The sequence below is a fragment of the Lytechinus variegatus genome, chromosome 6, assembly GCF_018143015.1.
Source record: "Lytechinus variegatus isolate NC3 chromosome 6, Lvar_3.0, whole genome shotgun sequence".
NCBI lineage: Eukaryota > Metazoa > Echinodermata > Echinoidea > Temnopleuroida > Toxopneustidae > Lytechinus > Lytechinus variegatus.
In genome coordinates this window covers 4,423,476-4,446,542 of record NC_054745.1, presented here as the reverse complement: position 1 = coordinate 4,446,542, position 23,067 = coordinate 4,423,476, and the positions used below count along the sequence as shown (strand labels likewise).

At 35.1% G+C, this 23,067-nt stretch overlaps 1 protein-coding gene across 1 annotated transcript; it reads left to right on the top strand.

Annotated features, from left to right (window-relative positions):
• The first annotated feature begins 822 nt into the window (after nucleotides 1-822).
• Nucleotides 823-5,246, top strand: LOC121416882. The gene is made up of 3 exons (XM_041610408.1): nucleotides 823-887; nucleotides 3,040-3,176; nucleotides 4,901-5,246. The coding sequence occupies exons 1-3, from the start codon at nucleotides 845-847 to the stop codon at nucleotides 5,168-5,170; spliced, it is 450 nt and encodes a 149-aa protein (XP_041466342.1). The 5' UTR covers nucleotides 823-844; the 3' UTR covers nucleotides 5,171-5,246.
• Nucleotides 5,247-23,067: the final 17,821 nt, after the last annotated feature.

The following is a 23,067-nucleotide window of genomic DNA, read 5'->3' as shown; positions in this document are numbered from 1 at the left end:
TCATCACACTTCGATGCAAATTCGAATTTATTCAGATTAATATTCACTATTTCTCATAATGATTCCATTGTGTATGGCTTTGTGGAATTGTTGGGGGTCTAGAATTACTTCATTAATATGCAATTTTATTCAAAATGGCAAAAAACTGCAAGCTTTCTTCTTTTTCTCCTAATTATAAGTGGCGTAATGATCACAAAATTTTGAGGAGGCCAGGTCATGCAGGTAGGCCTATTTCTTATCGCGCAAAATTCAACAAAAGTTGTGAGCGAGCTATAAAGTTTCGAGAATCGGGAAGAAGAGAAGCAAAGGAAAAGGATAAGAATGCTAGGAAAGAAAAGGTTCGTACCTTCGACAACTGTTTAAAGGACAAGTCCACCCCAACCAAAACTTGATTTGAATAAAAAGAGAAAAATCCAACAAACTTTGGGCTGAAAATTTCATCAAAATCGGATATAAAATAAGAATGTTATGGCATTTCTATAAATTTCGCTTCATTTCACAGAGCAGTTATATTCGCATATCTCCTCCCTGAACACGTGGATTTCCATTATTTCAACATTTTGTGCTTCAGACAAGGAGGTCCTAATCGTCAAATTCGAAACAATTGAAATATTGTATAATTCAAACAATAAAAACAAAATAAATAGCGATTGAGTGACATCGTCGACTCTCTCATTTTGAAGTAACTGGCTCTCTTATTTTACATCCGATTTTGATGAAATTTTCAGCATTGTGATTGTCTGAATTTTTTCTGTTGATTCAAATCAACATTTTTCTGAGGTGGACTTGGCCTTTAATTTTCTTTTTTTTCTCTGCAGGTAGACCAACTAAACTCATCACTACCATGAATAACCTTATCACTTTGTTCGTTCTTGCAGCCTGTGTAGGTAAGTGCAAAAAACAAATTTAAAGTTCGATATAATTCTCATGAGATTGTAAATATTTATTTATTTATTTTCAGTTTTATTTAACCAGGGTGGCCTCATCAGTTAACAAACTGCTGTCCTTGAGGGCCCTGAGATAAAAATCAATATGTACAATATTTACAAAGGATGAATACATAAATCAAAATGGCATACACTAAAACAAAAAAAAATAGTTCCGAACGTGATTTTAAAAAATTATTATAGCGTTCTTCGATCATGTCGATGTTATTTGAACGTTGAAGGGTTTCTAGAATAAAAGTGGTACAACCGACTGTTCATTGATTCAAAGAGATGAAGTTAAAATCAACCAAACAAATGAAACAAAAGTGTTTTCAAATTCGGACAAGGAGTGACAAAGTTATCCCAATTTTAAAGCTTTCCATTCTGTCGGGGTACATGTTCTCTGTGCGCATGGAGGGAAATCCCAGGGGAACAGGGGGGACGTGCCCTCCCCACTCAAAATAGTAGGGGGGACACAATATCAAATGTCCCCCCTACTATTTTTGTTTTTTTTTATGATGATAAGAAATACATAATTAAAAAATCGAAACAAAATATGTATTTTGGGACGAGATGACCTTAATCTAATTTTGGGGTGAAAACCTTTACTTATTTTTATCTATTTACTTTTTTTTGCTTGTATAAGTTTTTTTCGTCGAAATGACCTTAAATTTGGGAGGATAAACATTTTTTTTCTTTTTTTATGCCTGTCAAATTTTAAAGCCCTAAAATGAGAGCCTCTCCAGATGAGAGAGTCGATGATGTCACTCAATCACTATTTCTTTTGTTTTTATTGTTTCAATTATACAATATTTTAATTATTACGAATTTGACGATTAAGACCTCCTTGCCTGAAGCACATTTTCATGACAATGACGAGAAAATAAAAATATTTAATATGATATAATACAAAAGAAATAGTGAGTGAATGATGTCATCAGTTCCTCATTTGCATACCAACCGAGATGTGCATGTTTTGTGAAAAGAAGCGAAACTTTCAAATGCCGTAACTTTCTATACATCCGATTTTGATGAAATTTTCAGTGTTATGCTTGATGAATTTTTCTCTTTTTATTCAAATTAATTTTTCTGGGGGGTGGACTTGTTCTTTAAGTCAACCTGAAATAGTAGAGTTTATTGTGGAAATATTTTATTTCTTATTATCTATTTATTCATATAAAGATCTTTATACAGGATAAGCATGTTCACATAATAAATACACTGTTTTTCAACATGGTCCTGTTGACATAGTAAATATCTAACAATGTACAGAAAAGATGCGGTAAACAACTTAAATTCAGGCATAGTAAATAGTAAAAAAATGAGTGACACAGGTATTAACAAATATAGATATATAAAAATAACAAAGGATGCATTTGCACTGGGTGATGAATGGCTATTGAAAGTTGACACATAAACCGGCATAGACATGTATAGAATGGAGAGCGGAGAGTGCATTACAAGAAGTGCGTTTTCTTATATTTTCTTTTAAAAGTTCCGAGTTCCGAATCTAAACTATTCCATATATTTCCTCCTGCAATATAACTATCAGGGGCGGACTTAGCCTTTTTTTTCTAGAGGGTGGGGATTGACCACTGCCCTGGGAACAATTTTTGTTGTAGGGGTGCCAGTGTAAATTTGACAAACAAAAGGGAAGGGTTTTTTTTAGTCCCGAGATATGTGAAAAGCACAGTAAGGTGCTGCCGTGTGGGGGGGTACACCCTACTCCCCCCCCCCCTTCCCTCCCGTACATCTGCCACTGACTATGAAGTGGTTAAAGGTCAATCAGCTTAAGTTTAGATGAAACATAATTTTGCCCTGTTCTCCATTCACCGGTGTGTTGGCTCAGTTGGTAGAGCGTCCGTCTCACAACCGGGATGTCGCCGGGGCCGGGGGGTCCAAACACCGACCGCGTCAGACCAAAAGACGCATATGGGAGTGGCTGTTGCCCTGTTTTGCGGTCAACAATATTTAAGGGACAGATACATCTGGCACTGCACATGCACTGCAGAGGCTGTTGGGCAAAAATAATGTTCGGAGTATTTCTCTTTCAGTTTTCATTTCGAACTCTTTAATTATGGATTTTCATTTTCATTTTGTTTCCATTTCGCAGCTCCCCTGTACGCACTGGATTGCTACTCTTGTGGTTACGTTACCGGAGGTGGAGCTGACTGTTTAGATACATTTGATACCTCTACGTTGAACTCTAGCAGTGATGTTACAACGGCTACTTGCTCCGGACAATGCTCGGTACGTGTATGATTTTTTTTTTTTTTTTTTTGGTTGTTGTTCCATGACATTGGCTCCGGCGTAAATTGCTCCGCTGTAAATTCCACATAAATTTAAGCCTCACATAACACCCTATTACAACCCCTTACAACAACCCAGGGGGAGCACTTAGATTCACAAGTGGATACCATGTGCGACCATGGGGTCTCGAAAAACACCCTAAACATGTATTTTGCATATACTGAAAATGCACCCCTTAACAATTATTGTCGTGTAAAACCCTACCCTTAACAGGTATTGGAAACAAAACGATACTCTTGGCAATGAACCCCTAAACAATGCAGCCATATTTTATTGTTTAATAGGCCTATGTGACGGGTCCTTCGGTCGTCGGTTTTACCTTTACACATTATTTGGTTTAGTACGACCCCTCCTTCCACATCTCGCGCCAATCGGACTCTAAACTCGTAGTGCTGCTGCAAAAATGACATCCTTTATAAAACATTTTAATTTTGTTTTATCATCCCCACAAATTGGCACTAAGCACGTTACGTACGTAACATGCCCTATCAAAACAAGACACCCTTTTACGTGTTTTCTTTTTTTGGTCGCGCATGGTATCCACTCGTCAATATAAGTGGCCCCCGGGCAACAACCCTATATTTAAGACGAAGTGAGTCCTGGGGCCCGTGCACAGAAAGAGATGCGTTTAAACGCAAGTCAAAAAATCAATGGCAAGTCCCAAATGCGCGCTGTTGATTGGTTGAAAATCAAGTTGCGCACGATTTTTAGAGTTGCGTTTAAACGCAAGTCAAAAAATCAAGCGCAAGTCCCAAATGCGCGCTGTTGATTGGTTGAAAATCAGGTTGCGCACGATTTTTAGAGTTGCGATTGATTGCAACTCTTTCTGCAACGGGACTCCGGAGCAATTGTCATGTCACCGGTTATTGTAGAGTACCGAAGTAATGACGTCACAATTCACTCTTTTCAAAAAATGCATATCAGCGTATGTCATACAATGCCTCGGCAGGACACGGTGAAAAACACACCACCAACATTTTTTAGACATCTGTCCATGCGCGGCCTGTTCCCATCAAATTTGGGTTGAGGAGGTATACTATGATCAACCAAAATAATATGGAGTTATAAAATCACTCACAGGCAAGATGGGAAATTGATGACGTCACACTTTGGTACGCTATGCTGTGATCTTATTTTTTTGTCAGGATTATTTATAATTTATATATCTTGGGCTATGGGATACGAACACATTAGGTTTAGGTAGAAGCCTCTACGGAGCCCTTGTACTCGTGCAGTACACCCAATACATAGAAAATAAACTTACGAAAATGATCTACAACTCGAAAATTTGACTTTTTAAGTAAATTCACTTTCCTTGTAATGTGAGGGCGCTCTTTCCAATGGTGCTATCGAGAAGATCCAATCATGTCTTGGTTTACAGATCATTTCCGCTATCTTGGTACTTTTTCTGTATTTTTCCTTCAGATTTGATGGTAAAGTGGTCTGTCTTTGAGTTATTGTCAGTAATATCTTTTGGAGGTAAAACGAGCTATCTATTACTAGTACATAAACATTTCAACCTTCTTAATTGAGAATTTTAATCATCGCTGTCGGATGGTAAAATGGTCTATCTTGGAGTTAGACCTCTTTACCGCCACGTCATATTGACGGTCAGTATAGCACTAATATTTGTAAATGTTTTATATCCAATTTCAAATCTGCAGAAAACCACCGTAACTGTCAACAGCGCAGTGACCGCCCAGGCCCGAGCCTGTGTAGCTAGCTGTACCGGTGGGTGTATCTCGCTCTTTGGGATCAGGACGTGCACAAACTGCTGCAGTACAGATTACTGCAACAGCGCCACCAACGTTCAAATGAGCATCATTGCCATGATGGCCGCTCTTCTCGCCCTTGAAGTCAAATGCACAATGGTAGTCCATACTCTTCATGTTGGCCTTTATATTTCTCCGTGTCATTCCCGCCTTGGTATTTAATAGAGCTGAAGGCGGAGACTTCAGATCGATGGAAACCTCCCTTATTACAGAGTTTGATCACTGCAATGCCAGGCAAGCACAGAGAATAAATAGCGCCACAATGTGCTCAGCTGCAACCACTGTTGGTCAAACTCATGTAGGTGGGGGCTTTTTGGATAGAAGACGATCGACAGCAAAATAATAATTTGAGTACACTTTATTTTAGATTAGAGGTCTAGAAAACACACTTCATTTTGTGGGCATAATATTTCTTAATGCGAATATTCGAGTCGTGTATATAATTTATACCATTTTTATTGGACAGTGTATTTTCATGGGAATATGAGTTTTATATTCATTGTAAATATTCATCGATTTTCTATCATTTGTTTTAACGGAATTAACACTCCGCTTTTTATTGCAATAAAATACATTTAAAAAAGACATTTTTTTTACTTTTGCAGTCTCTTGAAGAAAGAAAAAAAGTAATGGATAAAGATGAGCACTTTGTGAATAACGGTGTTGGTTGAGGTGGTGGTGCTAAATGATGATGATGATGATGGTGACGATGATGATGATGATCATAATCATGGTGATGATGATAATTCAATTTAATGATGATGATGATGTAGTTGATGATAATGTAGATGATGATGATGTAGATGATGATGTAGATGATGATGTTGATGAAGGTGGTGATGATGATGATAATGTAGATGATGATGATGTAGATGATGATGATGTAGATGGTGATGATGTAGATGATGATCATAATCATGGTGATGATGATAATTCAATTTAATGATGATGATGATGTAGTTGATGATAATGACGATGATGGTGATGATGATGAAGGTGGTGATGATGATGATAATGTAGATGATGATGATGTAGATGGTGATGATGTAGATGGTGATTATGATGAAGGTGGTGATGATGATGGTGAAGATGATGATCATAATCATGGTGATGATGATAATTCAACTTTCAATTCAATTTAATGATGATGATGATGATGGTGACAATAATGATGATGATCATAATCATGGTGATGATGATAATTCAACTGTCATTCAATTTAATGATGATGATAATGATGATGTAGTTGATGATAATGTAGATGATGGTGATGTAGATGATGTAGATGATGATGATGATGAAGGTGGTGATGATGATGGTGATGATGATGGTGATGATGATGGGGATGATGATAGTGATGACAACTTTTTCGTCCTTTTTGGCCATAAAACTTGCATTACTTATAGGTGTTCCAAAAAGAGAACATGAACTGATATTGATGCAGTCGGTGATGGTGGTGATACTGATGATTATGATGATGATGGGGGTGGTGGTGGTGATGATGATGATGATTATAATGGTGATTACGATCATTATTATGAGAAAGATAGAAAGAGCGCCATATTTGTAGATTTTGATCATCCAATAACTGCAGTATATATGTACATTGAATGAGTATTTTTTAAAGCCAATTCGATCGTCTTATTCATACATTTATATGTTTTAGGATATATATATAGATAAGCACCTATTCTTGTTAAATTAATGTTATAATGGCAACAGCAAATTAATCATCAGACCTAAATTATGAATATCTCCACAGGTAGATTTGCGTTCAGCACCCTTTAATTCTCAGAAATAGATCAAACTCTAAAAAAGTAAACATAATCCTCAAATCAAGACGAGTATCACACTTATAATTCTGTGCAATATTTACAGATGTAACTATGCGCTGTTTGCTTTTTATAAAAAAAGCGCATCCGGTAAATGTGTATTGTTATCTTTCAGATAACATAAAATAATATATCTTACATCTTATAATTATTTTTTTTTGGGGGGAGGGGCTAAATGTGACATGGTAACAATAGTAATGTGTTAATTCGATTGACGCGTTAAAATGGACGAATTTGAGATGTGGAACACAAACATTTTAAAATAATTTAATTGATATTTTTAACAAACTGCTGTTATATAAAATCACGAATTAATGTTTCATAATGTCATATAATGTGTGTGTATTATTCCAATTTAAAATGTATATTTATCAGACTTCTAGTTTGAAACTAAAAACTAAAATAATCGTATATCAAAGGGAATCAAAGACTTTCCTCAGTATTTCCGCACGACTTTAAGCAAATGCGTATGTAAAATATACATTGTCCCATTTCGTATAACATAAAATGATACCTTCCATCTTATACTTGAAAATTATTTTTTTTATATTTGTGACATTGGGACATGTGATATATACATTCAATGGCTAAACGCATTCTGAAACTTTCAAAAATTTCCTCAGAACATTTCTGTTCAATTCTTCTTAATTTCTTTTCTAATTTCCTAAAAAGCGCCTTGAGCACTCTACAGAGTGGATTTGGCGCGATATAAGTCTTAATTATTATTATTATTTAAATCTAAGAATTTAAGTTGTATAAAAAAACTTCAAACTATTGATAATTTTCACAAACTTTTATTTTTTAGGAAATCGTGGTTTTATGTTTCACTGTGCATTATGTGTGTGAATAAATATTCAAATTTGAATTATATGTTTATCAAACATACAATTTTGAAACTCCAAATAAAAAGGATCACATATCCTAGGTAATCCAAAGTATTAGCTTATTCCGTTAAAATTAGAATATGTAAATGCGTGATTTTTTGTTTTACATCCTTTCACATTTCACGCAAACTTGCGCTTGGCATCAGGTCTTACGCTATTCCTGTGTATATTTGCAAGACTCTTAGCTTGGATACCAATAGCATTGACAAATTTTGCCGACAAATCCTCATCTAGAGCCCTTTTGACGTTTGGCCGGTCTATATAGCTCTCAGGCGAGATGAAAAAAAATAATAATAATAAAACGGCTTACGTTCACTGACTTGCGTGATATTATTTTCATTGAGTCACTACGCGGTGTTTTCATTATCTTTGGTGTGACATGACAGTTTTTCCGGCGACAAATTCTCCGGGCTTTATTTCGTAAAAGATGAAGGATAAAGCTGGCATAGCGTTTTAATAAAAATTCATAGGGTTTGGTTTTGGATAGGGCACATGGTTAAATTTATGGTTGAACGTGGGCCATGAGTGTGTGAAATTCACAGCGGAGCAATTGTCGTCGGATTAAATGTCATGGAACCATTCTAGGAGAGTGCGAAGCACCAAACACTGCTCAATAAACCCCTATGAAAAAAAAAATCGTTTCCCCCATTTATTTTTATTCATGTATTCATTTTTATCTGTTTATTCAATTATTTATTTACTCATTTTATTCATTCATCTATTAATTGGTTCATCTATGTATTTATATAATTTTTTATTCATCTATTCATTTACTTATTCATTAACTTATTTATTTATTTATTTATTTATTAACTCATTAATTTATTTATTTATTTTTTATCATTTTTTCATTATTCATTTACTTATTTATTCATCTATCTATTTATCTATCTATTTTTATACTTATTAATCATTATCAATAAATCTAGTCAACATTTCACAGAACCCCCCGGAAAAATATTTCCCTATTTCTTTATTTTTTTAATAAATTTTTGCCATTGCCAATGATTCTAGTTAAATTTCGTATAGATCGATGATACATTTATTTTTTAATCTGGCAAATAATTTCTAGGCTATATATTATATTAGAAATACAATACATTTAAGAGAGAAAATATTTCTCTCTCCCTCTCCCCCCCCCCCCCCTCTCTCTCTCTCTCTCTTTCTTTATGTGTCTTTTATTTAAGAAAAAAAGAGGAGTTCTCGTCTCGTTGCCCTGCAAATTCTTAACTGGTTTTCTTTCATAAATCTATTATTTATTAATTGCTCTGTTCGTATACGTTCAGTCTCTTCAGTTGTCATATAGTGGAAATAAAATGTGTTCGTGTAAGTTAAGAGGTAGACCCCTTGGGCGTATGCCCCACTCCTCATTTAAACAAACAAAATAGGGGGGTCGTGGTCTAATGGCTACGACTCACGTCTTTTAATCTGAGAGACGTGGGTTCGATTCGCAGCCACGGCGTGTTTTCATTCATGCATGAAATACCCACTGTGTGTTACACTCGGGTACCCGGTAAGAAGATATTCCTTGAATGCTTTCGACGCCTATAATCATGTATATATGGCGGATCGGATACAGCCGGGATAATACAGAGGCCGCTGAACGGTCACGGGGGGGGGGGGCTGAGCCAAAAGTGGGGGCTGACCATGCTAAAAATCACAATCATATGGTTATTTTTACGTTTTTGTACACGGTTTTGGAAAAAAAGTTGGGGGAGGCTGAAGCCCCCCCCCCCCCCCCCGGCCCCTAGGTTCTGCGGCCCCTGTAATAATAGGATAATGATACCAAAATGTCAAATGCAGTAGGGTATATCAAATTGTAACCGACATGATATATATATATATATATATATATATCCTATTATTATTATATATATATAATAGGATAATGATGCCGAAATGTCAAATGCAGTAGGGTATATCAAATTGTAACCGACATGATATATATATATATATATATATATATATATATATTGTAACAGCGCTATAATTGTTCTATTATTGTGAAAGTAATATAAACTCGAGGGAGTTTTTTTTTCTTGTAATTCATGAATTTCGAATTATGAATTCTAAGGGTTATCAACCTATTCCAGAAAGTTATCACTAAGTTGTATTGTTTATGTAGAGTTAGATTTCTATGATATATTTTATTTTGCATTTTTGTGTATATGTTATGTGTTTAAAGCCATTGGAAACTAAATTTCTCTGTAGGCCTATGCTTAGCATTCATGGACCAATAAAACAATCTTGAATCTTGAAAACTTATTTGCACAAAATCATGATTATCCGGATTATTGTACCGTGTGAAATAATAATAGCCGCCACAGGCCATCATATAAAATAGTTACATTGTTGTGTGAATTAATTTAAAGTCCCCTATAAAGTGATAAATGCAATGGTGTAGATGAATCACTAGCATACCTAGGGGGAGGGGCAGAGGGGGCAGTCTCCCCCCCGACGGAGAGTCACAACCCATGCAAATGACTCCCCCCCCCTTGACGAGCTTGAAAACCTATTTTGCCCCCCCCCCCGAACTGACTTTTTTGTTTGCTTGCCAAATTTTTCGACCGGCTTTGCCCCCTGTGGAAAATCCTAGGTACGCCACTGAGATGAATGTTTCATAAACGGCATTGATTTGATCAATGTCATCAGTAACTCACCGCATACTTTTTAAGAATACGGTAGATCAAATATTTTTCGCTTCCCCAAAGGTACCAGATGACCCCCCCCCCCATTGTATTCACGAATAGTACTTAAAGGATTTTTTAATTCGTTTTAATTGCGATCATTGACTTTTAATTAGTTTCCCATGTTTGTGATGATCGATGCAGTGGATATAACCTTTGCAATATAGGGATTTGTCAAGGCCAAGAGAATAGGTTAAGCGCGGGAGCGGAGAGACCGCTCGAGAAATTTTGCATTTTTTTAACGCAAAATTAGGCCACTTTAAAGCATTTTGACTGCATTTAAAGATGAATCCACACATTAACAGTAGTATTGACAATTTATTGATTAATTTGTTTTTTATCTTGAAGGGGGGGTGATTGTGCATGCCACCCCCCCCCCCTCTCAGAAAAGTGGGGGATGTATCCCCCACTCTATCTCTGCAGTGGGATTTACGCCAGTGCGACGTGCCGTGGCGTTACAATCGTCGGCGCGGCGGAGCTGCGCGCGCTTAAGTGTGAACTCTTTCATGCGTTTAACGGTATAGTACCCACCTTATAAAATAAAAAAAAAGCTTTAGGGTTTTTTTTTTTTTTTTAAGGATGTTTTATTATATTCTCTCAAATCAACATACATGTACATAATCAGATTCTATAAACAATTTGTACAAACTATTTGAAACATAATTATAAATTATACAATAAATCCATTACAATATAATTATACAACTTATACATCAAACTTAAAAAATACTAGAAATTAATATACTAATGCGTTTCAGCAATTACAAAATGAAATATTAACAAAATATATGACATGATCAGAGAGAAAAAAAGATAAAAATGTTGTTCCACCTCCCACCCCCCCCCCCCCTCCCCTCCGTCCCCAGGTTAGGAGCATTCTCCCCTTTATGCCTAATACTCTACATGGAAGGGAATGCAATTCTCCGTATTTGTTTTTTTTCTGTGTTTTTATTTATTTTGTTTTGTGGCTTTGTCTCTCGTATATATACCTTTGCCTCACTCTCCCTATTTATTCTTTTAATTAAGATTTTCCCATTTCCTTAAATGAAGAGACATCTTGCCTCTACCTAGCGCCAGCCTTCTTTCTTCCCATTCTTCTTCTTTAAATTTCCTTTTAATTTCATCCATGGTTATATGTGCACCCTTTTCCCTCCCTTTGAAGATTAAAAATTTAACAAAGATTAAAAAGTGATTGATTAAGCGTTCTTTTCCTTCGTCCTTTAATTCTACCCCTACAAGAATTTCCTCCCAGCTTAAATTACCCGTAGAAATAAAACCAAACATCTCCTTACAATTATCCCAAACCAGACAAGCATATTCACATTCCAAAAAAAGATGGCGGTATGTTTCCTCCTCTTTTTTACAATAACAACAAAGGTTATTTTGTGAGATTTTAAAACGGAACAAGTGATGATTTGTGTAAGCAATGCCGTGTAACATTTTAAACTGAAATTCTCTTAATCTACTGTTCAGAGTACATTGTCTTGGTCTCATAAAAATGTGTTCAATCTTTTCATAAGAGAAACTATATTTGTTTTTTAACCTTTCGAAAACATCAGGTATTGAGAAGTTGCATTTCATAAAATTTGCATAAACGTTTTTAGATACTAACTCCTCCATTGACAAAATTCTTTTTCCAGATATAAATGATATTTCTTCCCTAAGAGAAGCCTCTTTGCTATCTATTTTCATATTTCGTTTCCAGCTGACTGGAAAAGTTTTATAAATTGACTCTATCAGATGAAAATCATTTATGTTTAAACCCTGTCTTTGGAAGTACGAAAATGGCCTTAAGTTTCCATCATAATCCATAATATGTTTCAATCTGTAAATATTTTTTTCATATATTTTTTGGTTAAATATGCATTTCCCTTCAATTCGTACAAATTTATTGTTAAAAAATATCTCATTTCCTTTAAATGTTTCAGATTTTAAACGAAAATCCTTCGTCTCTATCCATACTTCTAACAAATCTATATAAAACTGCGGCAATGCTATCTCCAACAATCCAAGCAAGTAATCACATGAAAATATAAAATTTCCTCCCAGATGTTTTGTGGCATAATTGAAATATTGTTTCCATTTCATTGTATTATTTTCTTTTAGTCTTTTTATCCACATAACTCTCTGTGCCTTTATTAACCATTGAAAATTCATCATTTTCAAGCCACCTTGATGGTAATCTAAGTACATCGTTTTTTTGTTAATCTTATTTCTGCCACCCCACAAAAAAGTAAAAGTCAACTGATCAAGCTCAACATAAACCCATTCTGGAATTGGTGTAAGAGATGCCACATATATGAATTTTGAAAAGATAAACTGCTTTAATAGTTGTATTTTGCCCATCAAAGTTAAATCTCTTTGCTTCCACCAGTTTAACAACTTCTTTATTTTACTTAATATTTCTTTATAATTCAATCTTTCTTTTACTTCTACATCTAAAGAAAAAAATACACCGAGAATCTTTATAAAATCCACCTTTTGGCCAAAAGATAAATCATATGATTTTCCTTGGGAGGAACCTAATAATAGAACCTTCGTCTTATCGTTATTAACTTTGAGTCCTGACACTTTTCTGAATTTTTCTAAAATTTCTATTACTTTTCTTACTGAATCTAGATCTCGGACAAATATAGACATATCATCTGCATACATAACCTGTTTTACTTCTTCCTTTCCAAAGGAAATTCCTTTAACATCATTATTATATCTTATATTATGCGCTAATACTTCAATACATAAAATGAAAAGATATGGTGAAAGCGGATCTCCCTGCCTTACCCCTCTTTCAACATGAAAATAGCTTGTAGAATCCCCCCCATTAAAAATACAACTTTGGCTATTTGTATATAATATTTTGACCCATTTGCGAAATTGCTGGCCAAGACCGAATGAACCTAATGTTTGATGTAAAAATTTGTGGGATATCGAATCAAAGGCTTTTTCTAAATCAATTGCTATCATATACCCAGGGATATTATTATATAACGTATGAAAAAGCATATCATCAATTAATCTAATAGCTTCTCCTATATTCCTGTTTTTAATAAATCCTATTTGATCTGCTAACACCACGCTCTCCAAAACCTCTTTAATTCGTTTTGCTAAAACTTTGGATATGATCTTATAATCTGTATTCAATAACGAAATGGGTCTATAATTCTTTACGTAATGTGGGTCTTTCCCTTCTTTAGCTAATAAAATAATAATTGCTTGTTTTTGTGATGCCGAAAGTTCTCCAAGAACAAAAGCTTCATTGAATGCCCCAATCAATACATCCTTTATTTCAGCCCAAAATGTACAATAAAATTCAACTGTTAACCCATCGTTACCAGGGGATTTATTTTGCTTCATTTCTTTCAGTACCGAAATACACTCCTCTTCTAGTATATCCCCTTCACAGCTTTCAGAATCTTCAGATGATAACGTTGGTACATTTTTAAAGAAATCCCTAAAATCTTCCGTGTATTCCCTTGCATAAAGGTGGGTATAGTATGATTTAATTTCATTCAAAACTTCCTTCTCATTTTCAGTAATTTCTCCGTTAACCTTAACTAATTTTGTTATAGTACTTTTCTTTTTGTTAGATTGTAATAGTTGACTAAAGTACCTTGTATCCCTTTCTCCACTTTCGTACCATGTCGCACGAGACCGAATTTTAATACCTTCATTAATGTAATCGTAACTGTCTGCAAGTTCTTTCCTTTTCTTTTCTATCTTTTTAATTAATTCTTCATCTACTGAATTTACGCAACTACTTTCTAAACATTCCAATTCCTTTTCGAGAGATTCTTTTTTATTCTTTTTTTCTTTGGCCAGTTTTTTCGAAAAAGTTCTTGTGAAAGACATTATTTTCATTTTCAAATAATCCCATACAACTCTTCTATCTTTAACTTCTGTTTTTATTTTCTCCTTTAATGTAAGTATTTCTATTTTCATTTTTTTCACATATTCTACATTACCACAAAGGCTATTATTAAATTTCCAATAAGAACTATTCTTTTTACGCATTTCCTTCTCAGTTTTATCATACAAAAACATAAATATAGCTGAATGGTCAGGAGCTATAGATGGTAAAATTTTGCACCTAATAACAACATTTACTAAATCATCTGATATTAGCCAATGATCTAATCTACTTTGCATAAATGGATTATTCTTAGTGAAGGTAAATTGTCTTTTCAATGGATTTCTCTCCCTCCATATGTCTATCAATTGTAGTTCCTCCATAAAATTTTCTACTTCTTTACTAACCTTATCATGTAATTTTTGTTTTACTGTTCCATTATAATCTAAATCAGAATTCATTATAATATTAAAATCTCCTCCCATTAAAACAGGTTTGTTACAATTATTAATTTTTTTTAACTCTATAATCATATCCTTTAAAAATTTTATTTGATGATTTTCTTTATCCCTCGTCGGTAAGTATACATTACAAAGGACCATTCTATGTCCTTGGATTTCACAATCAATGAGTATGTATCGCCCTTCGTCATCTTGTTTTATATTTATAAGTTTAAAGTCTAGCGAAATTTTGATGAGAATGAGTACTCCTTTGCTGTGATTTGTACCATGACTATAATAACATGACCCATCCCACCCAGAACTCCATCTATCCTCTACTTCTTTTGTACTATACGTCTCCTGTAAAAAAATTACATCCCCTTTTTCTTTGCACCATGAAAATATTCGTCCCCTTTTCGCGCATTCTCTTATTCCTCTAACATTTAAGGAAACAAAATTACAATTTAAACATCTATTCATTAAAAGAATCTAAAAAGATCATTCCACCATTTTTTTGTATAAAAACTAAGATTTTCACTATGCTATTTATAGGGAGAGTGAGGATTGGATTTCCTAGTGTAACTGCAGTACATAATTGAATAATAAAATCTAATTTATTGCGCCATTGTTTAAAACAAAAATGAATGTCGATCAATTCGAGTATTGTTATCCCTTCCATGTAGAACATTATCTCTAAAAATCCTAAATAAGTTGCTCGTAATTCCTGCAGGTAAAAAAAGAAGGGAAGGAATCCCATCTACACGACCCTCTCCAAAGCAGCACTCCCTCACAGCTCACCCTACTTTACAGGTTGCTGTAGTATTTCCAATAGTAAAAATCTACCCCTTCTTGACTTTTTTCTTTGTCTTATTAAATATAAGGAAATAGCTGTAAATGAAATTAATAATGAAAAAAAAAACAACTGGCATTCAATCAGCATATACCACATTAATAAGTTAAATTTTAAACTTATATCTACTAAGCCAGATTTTTTTTCCTGTTAATAAGAACTTATATGATAGAAACAAGGGGACTAGGAACGCCCCGGGACCCTGCCCGGCCGCACCAACTCAAACACGTACGCACAACTACCCCACCCGCATTGCCTCCGCCGGGGATACACAGGCTATATCCCCGACAAAAACAACGCAAGTAAACAATGACACGTGCTCCGTTGAAACATAGCCAAACAAGGCCCCAAGGCACTCCCAACCCCCTGTCTCTATAGAAAAAAAAAAAATCAAACAGTCCTGAGATTCACCTTTCTGTAACCATGGACCCTTTGTGGTAGGGTCCATGCTGTAACTAAATACCCAATCCCTACATAACAATGTACAAAAGCTAGTCCTGATATTGGATTCCATATTAGCACATTAAAGGAGTTATACTTAAAAGAAAAAAAAAACACACTAGTTTCCATATTAATGTCAGGAATAAAGGACAAAATACTTATGTGGCAATAAATTCCAATGCTGGTAATGTACCTAATCATTGGTTCAAATCAACAAACCATGCAGTTTTGGACATTGTATCGAGGATATCCTCCTTTTGACTATTTAGTTCCATCTTACATAAAGGAACACCTGGTATTCCTTTCTTTCTTAAAAACTAAGCAAACAAACACTTGGAGCATACACGAGCCAACAAATATGAAAAAGCAAACTTTTTCAATAATAGGCCCGTTCCACATCTTGAAATTGTTATACATTCTCTAAACTTTTCCTTTTTAAATGTATGAATGCTCTATACAAAATGTCTGAATTGCGGTATTCAACATGCTGTTCTTTTGTAAGAAACTCAAGACTTCGTCCCTTTCTTCTTGTGAATGTGAGAAACAAAGTCAGTATTGCTCGTTGATATAATTTCACCAAGTTGTATACACATTTTAGTTTACTTAATGCAAGGGTGAAAATGAGATACAATCTTGCTCCACTCACCAATAATGCTTTCATATATTGTTGTTTATACCCCTACTAATCAATCACTCCATTTCCATCATGAACACAAAAGCAATCATCGTGTCCCTCTTTTCAATATTACACAACAAGCCTCTCGTTGGTGAGGATATATCATGGCATTGCCCTTTGATTGTTTCAGATTCAAACCTGCATTAATAAGAAAATCTTTATTGTTCCCTTTTGAAATCTAAACAAGTAAGCCCTTGTAATATACAGAAAGTATTCAAGTAACATTATCACAAGACAAATTTCAAACCTATGGTTGTTGGACCATGGTCAGAAATAACATTTCTACTTCCATTATGCTCAATATATATATCATTGCAAAGTTGCAGTAATGTTGCAAATGTTGTTGTTTCTAAGAAACTCTCAAGAATTGTGATTTTTTTTTTCATATTGCTGAAAAAATAGAGATCCAAACTGTTACTTATTTATTTGAATTCACTTTGGTTTACCCAACTGATGCAAGCATGAACAAGAGATGCGACCAAGCGCAACTCCGCAAGTCACCATACCTCAATCAATGCCTCATGTTCCTAATAAAAAAAAAACTTCAGTGTCTCTCCTTTGGTATTTGTGCAACATTCCTAAAGCATGTGAGCATGCTGATCGCCATTTCTCTAATTCTATTGGCCTAATTTGTGTAATGAAGAACAAAAATTGCTTGCTTATAGCAAGCAATACAATACTTTGTGTTCCTAATCAATGCTTCAAGACAATAAACGTGCATTTCTTAATACATTTCAGGCTACTCTTTTATTTCAAATTCATCCTTGCATCAATTGGGGAAGAAGAAAAGGAAACACTTTGTTGTTCCTTTTTAATAACCAAACATACAGACACTTAAGCATACATACTCCTGCTATTCAAGTATCTATTAAACACATTACAACATGAAAGCTTTCCATCTTAAGAATTTGCAGTCCTTTTCAAAATTCTCTTTTTTTTTAAATTCTGCTGTACCATAGTACAAGAATGACTGGACTGCTTATTTTTTGTAAGATACTCTCAAGAGTTATTTCTTTTCACCTACTGGATGTAATAACTCATTGAAAATTCAAGGTGTTATTTGTTTCTATATAGTGTCACTTTGGTAATTCATAGAGGATGAAACGAGAAGCGATCATGCGCAACTCACCATACAATAATTTTAGTCAAGTTAATGCAATGTTTTGTACCCAATCAATGCCTCGAACTCTCAAAATTCCATCTTATGGTTCTACTTATAAACAAAAACTTAGTATTATCCCTCCTTGAATATGAGCAACATTCCCCGGGACAAACAATATTAATAGTGTTGATCCTGTATAAATAGGCACTCCAATTCTATAGGCCTTATGAAGAAAGAAATGCTTATCTAACATTAAATACCTCTAACAATCAATACGATGCTTTACGTTCAAAATAATCCGTTCTTCAAAAGAATAAACTTTGCATTTCTTGAGAAAGATATTTCAGGATATCCCCCATTCAGATGTTCCAAATTCATCATTGCATTAATTGGGGAAAAGGATACACTGTTATTCCTTTTGATTTTGAAATCTAACCAAATAGGCACTTGCAACTATTCAACAAACATAATAGGTTTACATTTACAACAAGAAAATTTGCTATTCTTGAGGATTTGCAACATTTTTCAAACTTCTCTCTCTTATTTTTAACTGCCACTATATGCCTGATACAAAAAATGGCCGGACTGTGTGATTTCTTTTTACAAATACTCTCAAAATATATGCCCTTCTATTCTACTGGCTTTGAAAATAAGCATAAAAATGTCATAAGAGTTGCTCATTCGTATCAATTCACTATAGTCTACTCAGATAATACAAGGATGAAAAGGATGTGCAATCATGGGCCACTCCCTACCGCAAGTCACTATAATGCATGCGATGTTCATTCAATACCTGAAACATTCGCCATTTCGCCCTTTAAACAAAACTTCGTTGCATACAACAGACCTCTAACCCGATAGCGAAATAGGCCTATTGACAGTTTTATTCTTCATTTTGGTTTTTATTTGTTCAAGCAAGGATGAACAACAACATACAAGCGGAGGTTATATGTATATATATTCAAAATGATACCCAATATTGCAATGAACACATCCATTTCTAAAGAGACAAAGTAATATCTTCTGATACTAGTTACCCTCCAAAATGTGCAATTTTTCTCTGAAAAGTATAATTTCTACTAAAACACTAAAATTATCCATTTCAGTAATCCTTGCCTGAACCAGGCAAAGGGGCGCCCTAAATTTCTCTTTGGGATTTTAAAACAAATTGCCCAACGATATGAAAAACATGTATCTCACAATAAAAACAAATGACTTAAGTACTGTATACTTAGCAAGCAAATGAAAAAAAATAATAATATTGTACAGCTATCAAACAGCACTTCCCTTTCTGTACAATCCTTTTTACTCTTTTTTTTGGATGTTGCTACAGTTTACCAGGACCTCCATTGCCTATACACATCAGTTTCATTAATAAAGGATATCATATCTAAAATCAAATCTCCCTTTTTCCTAGATTTACCTATATAGACTTTGCAAATAAATCGTTCTTTCTATCTACGTTTCCAAGCACTTTCTTTCTCTGGCAATTTCCCAGAAACTCTTTTAACTTTCTTATTAAATAAGTTTCTTTTCTGTGTCCACCATACTGACCCCCCAAAAAGTTTTAAACATTTGGTCTCATTATCCATGTTATCTAACTCCATACTAACCATCCTGACCAATACTCAAACAGATATGAATAAATGTCTATTATACTCTCAAATAAAATTTATATCTCGCATCTTGAAGCAAGTTTCCTTTTGATACTGTGTGTCGAAATAAACAAACTTCACTTACAATGTTTCAGCATCTCCGTCTTCACAGTTTATTTCCAACGATGTATTTCCCAAGTGCTTCAGGAGACCAAATAATCTGATGGAGTTAAAGATAATTTCACAGGATTTTCCTCTTGAATTTGAATATTTTTAATCGCTTTTTTTTCTGCATAATCTAATTTTCCTTTCACGCTCCCCTCGTTATTACAGCAAGGACAACTACAAAATAATTACTGGTTTGCTGCTTCAATCACATCATTTCCGCGTGCTCCTTGATCAACCACCATGGGTATTCCTCTCCGTTGGACTACCTGATCCTTCCTTATCTCCACCCTCCTTCCTAGCTTTTCGATGAATCTCGGTTGGTCTTTCTTCGGAATCCAAACGTGGTCAACTATCAACTTCGTCGGCTCAGCCCTCGAAAAATAGGCGAGTTTCCCCGCTCCTCTCGCTGCCTTTAGCGCCTCGACCTGGCTCCTCCTTTCCATTCTCACCCTCCGAGATAGATCATCCGTTATATACATCCTCGTATTTTTCAAGAGATTCGCCCTCTGCTGAATAGACACCTTATCCGCATAACGTAGATATCTTACTTTGATTGGCCTTGGTGACGTTCCGGCTTGGACACGGTGTATACGTTGGTACTCGATACCTTCCACCTCCTGCTCTGTGAACTGTAGTTTATTTATCATAAACTCTTTCATTGTTTCTTCCACATTTTCCTTTCCTCCTTCTCTTGTTACCTTTTCAGGCACCGGTACATTAAGGAATACCAAGTTCTCTCTTGCTACATAGGTTTCCATTTTGTCGAGCTCCTCCTTATTTTCTTTTTCGGCGATAGCCATTTCTTCTTTTAGCTTTTCCATTTCCTGTTTCATTTCCTTCAGCTCTATGGAATGATGTTCAACGGTGGCAACCACCTCAGCGCATTGTTCACGTATCAGCTTAATTTCTTTCAAAATTTTGTTTTCCAAAACCGAAAAACGATTTTCAAATTTAGTTGACTGTTCATTCAACATAAGCTGAATAGCCGGTAAAATTGCCGCCTCAGAAGAAAGAGGGCTGGTTGGCGTTTTAGCAGGGCGCGGCCGCTTCCCCCTTCCAGATTCCATAGTTCTCGCTCTTCCACTCGTGTTGCCGCGTGTTCCTCACAAATTTTTTTCTTATTCAAATTACACGTGGGTGAGCTGTTTTGGAGCCGCTGCAAGGTTGCGTCTTCACTCGGCGAAGGTCATGATGCCGAAGTCTTAAGGTTTAATACAGGCAATCGATCGAGTACCGTATACCCTGTATCTAGCTCGTACGTACGTACTACATGTTTACAATACCACAAATACAGTATAGCAGTAGAAGCACTGCAGTTTATCCATAAAAGGTTCGCGGATTAGAGTTTGATTATTATCTAACTCAGTAAGTATATTCGTTTTTCTTATAACACATGATTTCCACAAAAATGTGCTCTATCTAGTGAGAACTTTCTAGTACAAATTAAAATTACTTGTTTAGTTTTAAGGGCAGAGTTAAGTTCAGCTCCGTTAGTACCGTACAGGTATATTACAATAACTGTTGTTTACACACGGCACAATTATTGGCCGAGTGACGTATATCAGGCCCAATTTTTAGATCGACAATGACGCCGCGGGCGCGGATCAAGGCGTAAATTATTAAATTATTAGCATTTATTTGCAAATGCACAAGTTCAAATTGACGGTGAAAAAATCAGAAGAGTGGAAGAGTGTAAATACCTTGGCGTTATGCTCAGTGCACCGCTTAACTGGAATGCACATGTTAAATTCGTTAAGACGAAAGCAACAAAAACCCTGTATTGTTGAAACGGCTCAGGCCGTACATCGGTCTGAATACTACTATAATGCTTTACAAATCACTCTTTCAACCACACTTTGATTACTGCTCTATAGTATGGTTCAATGCAGGGAAAGTTTTACTTAAAGAATTAAGTGTTTTTCAAAATCGAGCACTGCGTATGGTCTTAAGACTAAGAGTTGATTATAGATACAGTTCCAATCTGTTGTATTCTACTCTGAACATTGACAAGTTTAAGAATTGCGATGGAAAAAACAGGCAGTTTCCTTTATATTTAAAATACTTCATGGACTACTTCCATCTTTCTTGTGCTCCAAAATAAGTATCAAGAAAAGTAATTATTCTCTTCGAAATTACCAGTGTAGGATTAATCTCGAAAAACCCAAAACTAATTTTATAAGGGCGGTGGTCTCTATATAGGAATTCAATTATTTAATTCCTTACCAAGTAATACCCGGCAACTGGATCAGTTCTCTTTATTAATATGAAATCAGTTAATTCCATCGATTTCTAAGTCTAACTCATCTGCGGGGGGGGGGGGGGGGCTAGAGAATTTCTATGATTTCTCTTCGCACTGCGGTTTTATGTAGTTTTACTTATTGTTTTTCATTTTAATTATGTATGTCCTATGTGTTACTGTAATATTTAAAATATTTTTGTATTGTCTCATTTTTACATGTTTTTTTTATGTTCACGGACTTGCTGAAAAGCAGTCTGTTATGACTGAATGTAAGTTTTACCGTGATTAAATAAAAACAATACATACATACGAGAGGTAGGCCTATTCAGGCCTTTCCTATGCCTAATTATTTATTGTATTCGGCACATTCCATCATCTAGTAGCCTACGGTAGTGTGTTGTAGAAAGACTTTATGCGCTGAACTAAAAAGACAAGTCACATTTCCTACATAGAGCCACGCCACGGGCTCGGCTCGTCTCTACTCTCTAGTACTCTAGATCTAGACTACTAGTAGTAGCCTACGGCAATATAGCTGTATTGGCCTAACGTTACAATACATAGATCTAGACTAGAGTAGACTAAATCTAGACCAGATCTGTCTCCAGATGCAGGCTTATCTAAACTCGAGCAATGTAACAAGTAACATTAAAAAATTAGATAGGGCCTAGGCCTAGTACGTGTAGTTTAAAGATTAAAATAGGCCTCTGACGAATGAAGACTAAAGTATAAGTTAGGCCTAATTGTTGCTAATGCTAGATCTAACGTTAGACTTATATCTACGGTGTAGTCTACAAGCCTATTATACATACCTTGTTAACATACCTTGTTGCGGGCGTAAAGTTTTACCCATAAAATTAAAAACTTGTTTGCCCCTCTCCTTCCAATTTCTTGATTTCATAAAGTCAGTACAGTGGAACAAAACTGGAACTAGTTGTATGGGAATGTGTGGTTTCAGCAAGTTAATAATGAAAACATGGGCATGTAAAAGATAGCTTGGGGTTAAACTTATCCTTATTCGGCTTCCAAGATTTCTGCAAGTTTGATTTGAAAGAGTTTATGGAAGTGATCTTCACTACTTGGCTTGGCAAGTTATTCCACTCAGATACTACTCGATGTGAGAAAGAATTTTGTCTTTCGAGTACCGGTATTTGCTCTAGGTTTCTCGATCTTATACATGTATATATGTCCTCTAGTTCTGGAGTCTTCATTGAATTTGAAGAATTTAGAAGTCTCTAGATCGTCAGTCCCTTGAGTTATTCGGAACACGTGGATAAGATCTGCTCTGTGACGTCGGTAAG

What these genes read in the sequence shown, in the direction of transcription:
- LOC121416882 (XM_041610408.1), top strand. Translation starts at nt 845, where the DNA reads ATGAATAACCTTATCACTTTGTTCGTTCTTGCAGCCTGTGTAG. An exon ending in CGTTCTTGCAGCCTGTGTAG is followed by an intron (nt 888 to 3,039) that starts GTAAGTGCAAAA and finishes TCCATTTCGCAG; the next exon opens with CTCCCCTGTACGCACTGGAT. An exon ending in CTTGCTCCGGACAATGCTCG is followed by an intron (nt 3,177 to 4,900) that starts GTACGTGTATGA and finishes TCAAATCTGCAG; the next exon opens with AAAACCACCGTAACTGTCAA.